At 41.7% G+C, this 13,222-nt stretch overlaps 1 protein-coding gene across 1 annotated transcript in view; it reads left to right on the forward strand.

The window, feature by feature from the left end:
• Positions 1-13,222, forward strand: part of NME7 (NME/NM23 family member 7) — a 127,548-nt gene that overhangs the window by 49,860 nt on the left and 64,466 nt on the right. Inside the window, exon 5 of the mRNA XM_066600002.1 lies at positions 8,132-8,182. Within this exon, the coding sequence (XP_066456099.1) occupies positions 8,132-8,182 (51 nt within the window). The remainder of the gene's footprint in view (positions 1-8,131; positions 8,183-13,222) is intronic.

Here is a 13,222-nt window from a genome sequence, read left to right on the forward strand (position 1 = left end):
TCTGCTCCTTCTCTTCCCACTACTTATAACTCAACATGGAGAAAACTGAACTCATCATCTCTTCCCATCTCACTGAACACCCCCAGTTGGTCATTTTTTAATTTTCATAGGACCATTAAGCCCAATGGCTTTGATCCTTTCATTAGTGGCTCATAAAGTTTCAGTGCCATGTAAAGAGATGACAGTGCTACTGCTTGAGTAGATGCGAAATCTGTACTACTTTAACCCCTTAATGACGCGGCCCCTTTATCTTTTTCCATTTTCGTTTTTTCCTTTCTCCTTCAAAAAAATCGTAACTCCTTTATTTATCCATCGACGTCGCTGTATGAGGGCTTGTTTTTTGCGGGACGAGTTGTATTTTTCAATGGTGCTATTTAAAGTACCATATAATGTACTGAAAAACTTTTAAAAAAATTCTAAGGGGAGTAAAATGAAAAACAAAACAACATTTCACCATCTTTTAGTGCGTCTTGTTTCTACCGCTCACAAACTGCAACAAAAGCAACATGACAACTTTATTCTATGGGTCGGTATGATTACTACGATACCAAACTTGTATAGGTTTTTTTTTACTATACTATTCTTTTTTTTTCAAAGACATTTCATTTTTTTCAATTATTTTCTGCGGTCATTTTGTGCGTGCAATAACTTTTTTATTTTTCCGTCGACGTAGTTGAGCGAGGGCTCATTTTTTTGCGGGATGTCCTGTAGTTTCCGAAAGTATCAATTTGGAGTACATACAACTTTTTGATCGCTTTTTATTGCGTCTTTTCTGGGAGACAGGGTGACTGAAAAAGTGCACTTCTGGTGTTCTTTGGGGTTTTTTTCGGACGACGTTTACCGTGCGGGAAAAATAATGCACTACTTTGATAGATTGGACTTTTATGGACGCGGCGATACCAAACATGTATTTTTATTTTATAATAATAGATATGGCAAAAGGGAGGTGATTTAAACTTTTATACCTTTTTTTTTTTTACAATTAAAAAAACTTTATTGGTTTTTTTTTTAACTTTACTTTGAAGACTTTAACATGCGATGCTTTGATCGCTCCTGCAGTGTGACGTAATGCTATAGCATTACGTCATACTGCAATTTAACAGGCAGTCTATCAAGCCACCCCACGGGGATGGCTCGATAGGCAGTCTGGTGAGGCAGCCCTGGGGCCTTTCATTGGACCCCCGGCTGCCATGACACTTGCACGGCTTCCCCGATCTCACTGCGTGCGGGGGCGTGCGGATTTAAATGCCGCTGTCAGAACTGACAGCAGCATTTAAATGGTTAATAGCCGCGATAGGCCAAACGGCCGATAGCGGCTATTGCCCGCGGGTGTCAGCTGTTATAAACAGCTGACGCCCGCACTTGATGAAGAGAAGTTGCCACACAACCTCTCTTCATACATACCCCGCCGCTCCATGACGTACCGGTACATCATGAAGCGGGAAGGGGTTAATGTGCAGCAATATTTTTTTTTTAAAGCAAAGTATGGATGATAAACAATGATCATAGTATTTTATCTAGTTGGACTAATAAAGGACATGTTTTAGTTTCTTATTTTTTTCCGTGATTTTGTTTAACATCCCTAGTAAACCTATCAGTCACAATCAATGGCTGTATACTTTTCCCAGTACCACAAGTCCGCTATCTTGGTGTAAAATTTAGCTCTGTCCTGTCCTTCAAACTGATAGAAGCCCTCGCCGCCTCAAACTCACAAGATATATTTTTGATACGATCGTTCCTCAACCCTAAGTCAACAAAAATGCTAATGCATACCCTTATTGTCTTCCATCAAGATTACTGCAGTGTTCTTCTCTGTGGCCTCTCATCTTGCACCTCTCGAAATCCATTCTCAATTCTTCTGCCTGACTAATCCACCTTTCTCCTCAATACTCCTCTGTTTCTTGCTTCTTCTATGCTGGCTACCCATTGTCCAGAGAATTCAATTTAGGATCCTATCAATGATATACAGTGCTGTCTACAACCTGTTCCCTCCATACATCTCTGATCCAGTATCCCGATACCTCCCCACATGTAACCTCCAGTCCTCAAAATACCTCCTCCTCTACTCTCCTCTCGTCTGTGCCTCGCACAGCTTTCTCCACTTTTTCTCCTGTGCATCACCTAGACTCTAGAATTCACTACACCAACGCATTAAGTTCTCCGTCCCTTTTTGGAAAGTCTCAAAAAGAGCTTGAAAATCTAACTCTTCAGAAAACTCTACAACTTACAGTGACTCGGCTGCCACCACTTTATGAGCAACTTCTACCCTTGCCTACTATCTCTTTCCCTTGTACATCGTAAGCCCCTCCAGGAAGGGTCTTCAATCTTTCTGTTTGTAGGTCACTTAGTTCATGTTTATTATTCCTCTTCTTTATATGTAATGTACTTTAACCCCTTGTTTTTGCATGTATATCACCATGCAATAAGTAGCATTTTACAATAAATAATAATATAACAATTACATATAATAACTGTTTTTTTACGAGTTTACTGTTGATTTTTACTACAACACAGCAGATATTGCTTTTAAGCTTTTTGTCCATTATTACATGATTCTGACCTTTGCAGAAACTCTAGCTTACAAGTAGAGGACAAGTAAATGCAGTCGAGAGCAGTTGTATTTCTGAACTTACTACAATGTCTCTATTTAGGTTATCTTGCACTTCATCTCCCTAGGCAGTTAAGCCTCAGGCCAAATACTGCATAGAGAATTTCCTCTGCAGATAAGGATACTGGGTATAGAGATCCTAGCTCTCCTAATTCTTTAAATATTTACACCAGACTTTAAAATGGTTGGAAAAAGCAATGATAAAAAGCAAACACTGATTCGGTATGTTGTCATTAGATAGCTCTAGCTAAATCCTAGTATTTGGGTCATTTTTAGGAAAACAACTATAAATGATAAGGTATTTTTGATTGCTGACATTAATTGATTTTGCTGCTGCTAAAATTCTCATTATCTGTGGCACAGTGGGTAAATGTCATTCTTGGTGGTTTTTCCATTTACACAAGCTCTGATGGGAGACATCACTAACATAGTAACATAATATGTAAGACCAAAAAAGACATATGTCCATCCAGTTCAGCCTATAACTTCTCCTCCAATGTTTAATCCAAAGAAAGGCAAAACAAACCCTGATGAGGTAGAAGCCAATTTTCCCTATTTAGGGGGAAAAAAATCCGTCCTGACTCTAATCTGACAATCGGACTAATCCCTGGATCAATATCTCTTGAAATTATTAAGGATTATAACATATAATACTGTAACGCTCAAGAAAGATATCTAAGCCCCTGCTGAGCCCGAATGTGCCATCACCACGTCCTCAGGCAGAGAGTTCCATAGTCTCACTGCTTTTACAGTAAAGAACTAAGCAACAATGACACTCCTTGCAGTTTTGAGAATTGTCCTGATGAAAATGTTCATCAGATCCCTATTTTTGAAGAACTTGGCTTGTAAATGGGGCTTTTGCTTTTTTTTTTTTGGTTTGTGCAATAACTTGAATCGGCTCTCTTTTAAATGGGTTGTCTCGTGTACCATTATCCATGTGCCTTATTAGAGCATATGGAAATCAAAAAGGGGACCTACGCTCAGGATCACATCTATCAACCGAAAAGAAGAGCTGCGGCTATTATGGCATACTAACAAATAGTGGGGTCAAGATTATCATCTGTTCATGGTTATGATTTATTTCTAGGTTTAGTGTTCCTTTAACCTGAACAAGTGGGCATATTTGCAAACACTTTCCAAAGGGTTAGGTATAAGAAATTGATCCTAACTTGGTTGTACTGAGTGGTTGAGAGGGCACACGGAGGGGAAAAACTCATATGGCAAGCTATTCAAAGGCCAGTTAGCAACCCAAATATACCAACCAGTGCAGAACAAGTAGTACAAAATGTCCTGGACCCAACTCTGGTGGGAGGGTGCCCTATAGATAAAAATAATGGAAATGTCTATCCATAAGATTATTTTATATCATAGAAGATTCTTGTAGATTATTTTATAATATAGAAGATTATTTTAGATTATACTTGTCATTTGAATAAAGAAGGACCAAATATCAGCTACTGAGTAATGGCATCGCCATAGCAAGAGTAGTGAGGGGATTCTGATGCCCTTCAGAAATAACACATAGCCGCATTACTCCTTGGCTCATGCCTTTTGCAATTCAATCTGTACATTGCTGCCTCAACAATCTTTCATCAGACCCTGGCGACCTACTGTCTTTTTCACCAGTACAGACTTTAACCTTAAGATGTTTATTCTGATGTCTGGCAGCACATTGTAGTTGACATATACAAAGCTCAATCTGGATCAGCTCTTTGGATCTATTTCGTTTAGTGAATAATGCAAAGTACTGCAGTTGTCTGGTTGGGAAATTTTGGGACATTTGCGAGTATTTGGACATTACAGGTCCACTTTGATATGTGACCAGCCATAATAAGCGATGACCTTCAACTCTTTCATGAACTTCTTGCTTCTTGAGGCCTGTTTATACATGTGGTCCTAAAAGGCAAAAAAGGCAGAGCGCCTCCTTGGATAGTAGATCTGGATAGTGTGGAACTCATGAATAAAAGGGATACTGCTCGCCTTAGTCTATTGTTCTGCAGGTCCAACAATTCTCAAGCATGTGTGTATTCCAACGATTTGCTGCATTCATTCAAATAATGTTCCTGTAAAGTCCAGGGCTTGACGATGACCACAAATTGAAATGGAAAAAAATAGGACATACACTCCCCAATAGTTAGATAGATAGTGGAGGTGTTAACCACTAAAATAGAATGCTTCTTAAAGGGGTTGTCCCGCGGCAGCAAGTGGGTCTATACACTTCTGTATGGCCATATTAATGCACTTTGTAATGTACATTGTGCATTAATTATGAGCCATACAGAAGTTATAAGAAGTTTTTCACTTACCTGCTCCGTTGCTAGCGTCCTCGTTTCCATGGAGCCGACTAATTTTCGGCGTCTAATGGCCAAATTAGCCGCGATTGCGCAGTCCGGGTCTTCTTCTTTTCTCAATGGGGCCGCTCGTGCAGGATGCCGGATCCGTGTAGCTCCGCCCCGTCACGTGCCGATTCCAGCCAATCAGGAGGCTGGAATCGGCAATGGACCACACAGAAGCCCTGCGGTCCACCGAGGGAGAAGATCCCGGCGGCCATCTTCAGCAGGTAAGTAAGAAGTCACCGGAGCGCGGGGATTCAGGTAAGCACTCTCCGGTGTCCTTTTTTAACCCCTGCATCGGGGTTGTCTCGCGCCGAACGGGGGGGGGGGGTTGAAAAAAAAAAAACCCGTTTCGGCGCGGGACAACCCCTTTAAGTGCAGCAATGTAATAAATCAGCATTTATTGTACATAAAAAAGGTGTCCAACAAGATGCATATCGGAGCAGGAAGCTCCTACCTCAAATCACAGACACATGTTGGAAGCTGAGACTTAAAACAAAGTCCTTAGAAACAGATAAACCAGCCGATAAATAGTCACATGATCCAGAATAACAAAAAACAAAACGTAAAAGATAAACCTGCTCATAAGTAATTACCATAAATTTAGTGTTTAATCTTAAACCAATCTCGCATGACCAGATTTAAATTGACGATTCCATGATCGGCGTGCGCATGGCCGATCCTTGGTAAAATGCGGGCATTGGAAGGCATGTAGTTTTTTGAATTTTCCTTCACACTCGTAGATACAAATTGCGTACTCCAAGAGCGGAAGAAAAATCGCTGCACGCTCTATTCTAACGCTGATTCCACAAGGACGGCCCCCATTGCTGTCAATGGATGCTTAAGGGCTCAGTCACACGGGCGTTTGTACGCGTGTCTGACAGCTGCGTTTGCAATCCGCATCTATATAGACCCAATGCTTTGCAATGGGAGCGGTCACATCTGCGAATTTTTCATGCGTACAAACACATGCGGCAAAAATTATAGGACACAACGATTCATAGAACGCATGTAACTGTGTTCTGTGACAAATCAGTGTTCTGTGTATGTGGAAACCCTGGATGCTATTGCATCCAGGGGTTTCACCTTGCGCTCTATGGGGTCGGTGGCAGCAGCGCCGACCTCATTGAGAACATATACTGAAGATCGTGATCCTCTGCCACAGCTGTGGCAGAGGAGAACGATGTTCTCCCATTGAATTCAATGGAGCCGGCAATACAGCTGTCTCCATTGAAAGCAATGGGCTGCCGGCCAGCGCTGTAGTAATTTTGGGGGGAAGGGCTTAAAATATAAGCCCTTCCCTGAAAACCATACTTAAAAAGTGTAAAAAAAAAAAACGTATACTCCCCTCTCTGCAGCTGCCAGGGCTCAGCCGCGTCCAGCCGGCTCTTCTCCCTGCACTGCTCTCAGTTGTATTCAGCAGGCAGGGATTTAAAATCCCCACCTGCTGAATGGGCTGCCTCTGATTGGCTGAGCATTGTGACCAATCAGAGGCAGCACTCACCCATTCATGAATTCTATAGAAGTCTACGGACACAATACAGTAATAGCAACCTTGGTTAGTACCAGAAATAAAGAGGTTCTCTGGAAAAAAAGAGTAGTTGCAAACTGTGTAGATTCAGGCATCTTATCCAGGAACCAAGAGCATTAAGAAGTCCTGCTTTTTGTCAAAACTTCCTAGAAATAGGGTATAAGATAAATGTATTTTTATTAAAAAGAAATGGTGCAGTATTTTTAACATACTTACAACACCAATTTTAAAAAAGTCGAGACGCTGTCTAAAATGTAAATAAATGTAAAGAAAAAAAGAATGCAATGATTTCGAAATTTCATATATCTTTATTTTATTCACAATAAAACAGAACATATTGCAGAAGGTGAAAGGGAGACATCTTTCCATTGCACTTTTAAAAAATTAACTTATTTAGAAACTGATGGCAGCAACACATCCCAGAAAAGTTGAGACCGGGTCAACAAAAGGCTGGAAAAGGAACTGGTGCTAATGACAAATAGCTAGAGGGTCAATTTTCTACGAAGGCACATTACTGTGTAAAAAGAGCATGTTCGAGAGGCCTTCCCTGAAAGAGACATTGTTGAACCTCTGACCATTTAGACAATCTGTGAAAAACAGAAAAATGTTCCTCATCATAAAACTGTGAAGGCTTTGACTATCCCACCATCTACAGCACATAATATCATGAAAAGATTCAGGGTATCAGAAGAAATCTATGTGCACAAGCGACAAGGCTGACGGTCAATAATGGATGCTCAATGTCTACAGGTCCTCAGGCAGCACTGCATTAAAAACAGGCGTGATTCTGTAATGCAAATCACTGCATGGGCTCAGGAATCGCTGTCCGTGAACACCATTCGCTGTGCCATCCACAAATGCAAGATAAAGCTGTATCCTGCAAAGAAGACATGTATTAACACAATTAAAAAAAACATCATCTTTTCTGGGCCAAAGCTCATTTAAAATGCGCTGAGGCAAAATGGTAAACTGTTCTGTGGTCAGATTAATCAAAATTAGAAATCCTTTTTGGAAACCACAGATGCCGTGCCCTACGGACCCAAGGGAAGAGAAACCATCCAGCTTGTTATCAGCGCACAGTGTAAAAGGCTGCATCTCTGCTGGTAATGGGTTGCATTAGTCCCTATGGCATGGGCAGCTTGCACATCATGAAAGACACTATGAATGCTGAGCGATATATAGAGGTTTTTGAACAACATATGCTACATTAATTTCCATTTTACATGGCATCCCAACTTTTTTGGAATTTGGGTTGTACAAAGTTGTTGAATGTTTTATAAGGCACTCTATTAACCCCTTCAGTGGCAGGTTTAGGTAGTCTTCAGCACATTTCAACACTGATTTTTAGGAGATTTAGGGTTAAAGGCATTTATGTTAACAGGAAAATCACTTTAATGACGATTCATAGGGACCTTTATCCTTACGTTTTACTGCTCCACCCATTCCTGTAGTTACATTGATGAGATCTGTAGAGCACGTACAGTAACAGTGAGCATGTCCAGCTTCAGTTATATGGTATACAAGTATATCAAATTCTGCTAGTTGTAAAAGTGCAAAGAGATAGCTGAAACATTTTCAGTGGAGAAGATATTTCATTTGTAATTCAGTTTATTGTTTGTGACATAAGCAATTTAAACAGTTTCATGTTTTGTATTCTAGTGCTGAAGCCATGGACTTCTACAGTGAACATCAATCAAAATCGTTTTTTCAGTAAGTGATTGTCGTGGCAGATATTACATACACAGTAAAAGAGGTTCCGACATCAAAGAAAAAAATAATGGTGCTAAATAGAAAAAATACATACTTGCCTTTCAAATGGCCTACCCCATCCTGCTTCTCTCTGGTCCCTGCCGATCCGATCTCTGAAGAGACTGTAGCAGTCAGGTGTCTTTCATGCACAGATGTCCGCTGAGGCCAACGATTGGCTGAGCGGTCATGTTAGCAGTGAACTGCACATGAGTGCTGCAACCATTTCTGGGATCGGGACAGTTCTGTGGGGGGCAGTAGGGAGACAGTATGTGACAGGTGCTCTGAGTAAGTGTTTGGGACAGAGCGGAATGTGAAATAGCAGAGGTACTTAGGGATTGGGGGAACAGGCGGAGACCAAAGCTGCCAAAGGCTCTGTGGGGTAGGCAAGGGGGATGAGAAGGTAGCACTAGAGGGATTTCTATGGGAGGCCAGAGCAGATAGTGTGTTGCAGGGGACTCTTTGAACAGAGTCCCTACCAAGATTATGAAAACTATAAAAATAAAATATTCCTCCAAAGCTACTGCCTGTACAGAACATCTTACAGGCAGCAGCTTCACAAGCTACAAGGTGTGCCTCCCTCCTTCCCACCCACAGAAAACAGGCAGTTCAGGCTTAGTCTGATGACTACTGTTCCTGGAGGACCGTCCTCTGGATCCGTGTTGGCACAGACATCTACTCCTGCAGCACTCTGTACATCGCAGTGGAGGAGGAGGCAGCGAGACCTATAAGTAATGGCGGATGGCACCGGAAGCTAATTCCTGATGGCAGTATTGGCTGTACTGCTTTGATGGCTGATAGCCCTCCTTGCCTCCCCATATGAGAGCCTCGGGACCTTGGCTGCAGCCTAAACTGCCCATATGATAGTTTGCCACTGACCACACCCTAATCTGGACTTCATTATTGTAATGTTTCTGTATTTTCATCGATGCAACTTCTGATTTGCAAATTGCAAAATGCACAGCAAAACTGACTTTTCTAAATGCACACCAAGAAGTGGATGTGGTTTGGGGTATGACTTTACACTGAGTACGATCTGTCACCAACAGTCACCAACTTCCTGTAAGTTTATTCTCTGTTAACCTCCGCTCTTGACTCTCGGGGCTGTACCGGCAGACGCTGACCACATGTTTGCCTGCTGTATGTTGAGTGACTCTCTCATCCATTTGCAATACCCAGCTGGTGCCAGTTTCCACCAGTGACCTTGTCTGGACATCGCTAATGATAATAGGGCTGGGCAGCCTGGTAAAGGAGTATCCAATACAAATATGAAGTAATCTGACTGTGCTTCTACTGTTGTATCATGCAGAATTACCTGCACTTGCCATTGGCAGTAACAAAGCATTAATACCAGCTGGGCTGCTGGTTTACATGGCGAGTGACAACCATAGGTATAAAGTGATGGGTAGAGAATTGATTGGCTGTTGCCCATATACCTCCAACAACTATCAGATGAACAGTTGTTTGTTTGACAGCTGCTCCAACTGTCTCTACCCCCCCCCCCCTCCTCCTATACACACAAACGTTCAGCTTGGCCGAACGTTCTTGTGTTTAGGCAGCTATACCGCAGACCGCTTTAGCGCTGGCTTATCTCCCAGGAAATAAAAGTACTAGGTGTTTAAATTTAATGTCCCCAATCCTTCTTCCCGCTGACATCATTTGTTGGGAGAAAATTGAGCCGTTCTCAAATACAAAGTCGTTCGACCCGCTGTTATTGGCAAGTTTGGATAACTTAAGTCTAATATGTACGGGGTCTTTAAATCCTCTATAGAAGTGTCTGGAAGAGATTTAGTGAAAACAGAACCCACGGGTCTGTACAAATTTGTGGTGGTCACCGATGGGTTCCTGGTTTGGTGCTGGGCAGTGACATTGTGAAACCTAGAAGAAACAGCAGTGACCCCAGACCATGAATACAGGTGTGATTGGAGTTTCACAAAATAAAAAAAATATATATATTTTTACTATTACTAATATATCTTTATTACTGTCTTGTTACATACAGTTGTATATTCAGAACACTGAGTAGCACTATACTGTAAATCTATGATACAATACTTTTATAGTATAATACTGGATTTTACAAACCCCAACCAGCATGTAGCAGAAAAAGTCTAAATTATGGCATGCTGCATATCTACAACATGCTGATTCTTGTGCGTAATTGGCAATGCATAGAGTGAACTCCATGACATAATCCGTATTTAGCACATATCTGTCACGTCTGAACCTAGCCTAATAATTATTGAGAATATAATATTGGCAGGATGTCCGACAGGTCTTCAGCTGCTGAGAGAAGCCAGTAAGGAGTCAAAACAGCAGAAGGGGCACAGTGCTTGGGTGAGGGCTGCAGACACTCTATTAAAGCAGGCAGCGGGGGTCTTGGCAGCGGGACCCCAACTGATCAACACTTTTGTCAGAAGTTTGTAAAAAGTGCACTTACTCTTTACATACAGTGGCATTGATAGGTAAATGAATGATACATATATAGTTTTTGTGATGGGGGCCCAAAATATCCAAGCTATGCCTATTACTACCCCCTGGTGAACTAATTTAAACTTTTGACTGCCAGTATTTTCGGTACCATATTAGATGACAGCACTTGTGTGAGGTCTGGAGCAGCATGAAAAGTTTTACATCCTGATTCTGTGTGTCTGTAAGGTATGGGTGGGAGTGGAGAGCTGCAGATGACATCAGGAAGGAAGGGTAACAGCCTAAAGGTCCGTTTAGACCTGCCGATTTCTCGTGTGAACGAGCCAACGATGTGGGGTTCGCTCATGCAGCCTATTTATACAGCAGATACATCGCGGCTCGCTAAAACGAGAAATTGTTCAGTCGCTCACATTTCTGCATAAGTGACTGAGAACGACTGAATGGTCGGTATTTATACCCAACGATTGGTGAACGAGTCAACGATGATTTTTATGTCTGTATAAAATGAACAAAAAGCGATCTTTCACCTTTTGATCATTGGCTGCGTTTACATTGAACGATTATTGTTCATTTTCACTCATTTAAATGATTTTTTAGAACGATCTTTGTAAAAGAGTCTTTACCGTCGTCTCACCGCCTGTACAGCCTTCTCATCTAGTAGCTCTTTGAGTATCTCAAAAGATGCTATAAATGCTTAAATTGGGAATACCCTTTTAAGTGTGACTTTCCCATTTGCTACATTATTGATTTGAAAATCAATCAGTTAATATGGTGAGCAGAATATGGAAAATTCCTTACAGAGACTCTATTACAACTCCTAAAAACATACAACATTAATGGGAATGTTTGACAGTTTTCTAAGTATAGCTGCAGATGTGTTAAAATAGCAAAAGCAGCTGTACTTACCCATCCTCTCTCCAGTGCTGCAGCCCCGCGGTCTTCCCGGTCTTTGTTTAGGAATGGCTACCACCTTACTACTGTAGCCAATCAGAGGCCACAGCAGTCACATGACATTCCCTTGGCATCCTGTCTCCCAGAAGCTGAATGGTGATGCCAGAATAACGGCACGTGGCCACTGCAGCCTCTGATTGGCTGCAGTGGTCAGGTGGTAGCTGCTCCTAAACAAAGACACGGAGGGCCACAGGGCTGCAGCACTGGATCACCGGGGGATACAGGTAAGTACTGCTGCTTTTGTTACTTTAACACCTCTACAGCTAAACTTAAAAAAAATTGTCGGGCACCCCCTCTAAATGTATTCTCCACGAATCTACCTAGATTTATGTATTGTGCGCGTGTAGAATGATTTCTTGCAGCCTAACAATATAGTCCACATTTGAAGCAATGTACTGTAAGCCTCTCTTGGAACGGCTACTAGTATACAGCGTATACATAGATAATACTAATAATGTCATAGATTAGGTCGGTAGGGCTTCTCACCATGTCTCCGGGGCCAGAAGTCAGCTAGATGTTAGCACAGTCTATACTTAAGTCTTTAACTGTAGAGCCTTTTGTGCACCCTGTAATTATACTATAGCGTTCTACACAAGTCATTCGGCTTCAGTGCCCTCTAGCAGACATTTTGTTCTGTTCAATGTCATCGTAGTAAATAATTAAAAGCCTGGAACTGGAATTTGAAAGAACAGTTGCTGTTGAATAATAATTTTTTGTTAAACCAGACAGAAGTTACGCTGACAAGTTTAGAAAGTTTTACATGGAGCTTTATTTGTGAGAGAGAGGTGACAATATGCTCCTTGTCTTCAGAAACAAAGTTGTCACTTTAAGCATTGACAAACACGTGAGGATTCCTGCGTCCGACTAATGGCTCCTATACCCATCTCTGACGTGGGTTAGTTCAACATTAACATTGAAATTCCATGCTAAGAGGATCAATTCTGACCTGATAACCGCATGACCAAACACACTTCAACCATCACCACCGAATGAAGAACTTCGTATAACCTACTTTTAGATGGGCACCAAATCCTGCTAATTATTGCATATAGCAGTACTTATGCAGTATTGGTAGCATGTCCAAAGTGAGTGCGATTCGATTGGATAATTCCTTCTCTAAAGCAATCTACCCCAGGGATCAGACGATCTCTTTTGATTTGCGGATGGACAACCTTCTCGCAATCAGCTAACATTGCCATTGGAAGCTTCAGGCAGCCACTGCAGGAGATTTCTACTATTTTGATAGCATCTTCATGTCATAATTACCACAATCTTCCAAGAATTTAGTGAGTACCCTAAGAGACAATGTAGCAGCGCCTCACCAGTGCAAGCATTGCTGGGAAGATGCTTCGCAGGGCTAAGCGGTAGCTGCGCTTCACCACCCTCCTTTTTAATTTTCTTTTTTGTAGAAGATAGTTTTTTTTGTTTTTTTTTTGGGGGGGGGGGGGTTTGATAGGTGTTTCAGACTTGAGTGGTATGTTTAAAGGGCTTTTTAAGCTTCCAGGTGATTTTTTAAATTATAGGTGTGCAAGTCTTAAAATGGCAAAAATCAGGACTACTTACCTGACCTTTGCCCTGGTGATCTAGCGCTGCAGCCTCGCAGTCCTCCCAGTCTCTGTTGTG

This window comes from Eleutherodactylus coqui, chromosome 4 (genome assembly GCF_035609145.1).
Source record: "Eleutherodactylus coqui strain aEleCoq1 chromosome 4, aEleCoq1.hap1, whole genome shotgun sequence".
In the NCBI taxonomy this organism is placed as follows: domain Eukaryota; kingdom Metazoa; phylum Chordata; class Amphibia; order Anura; family Eleutherodactylidae; genus Eleutherodactylus; species Eleutherodactylus coqui.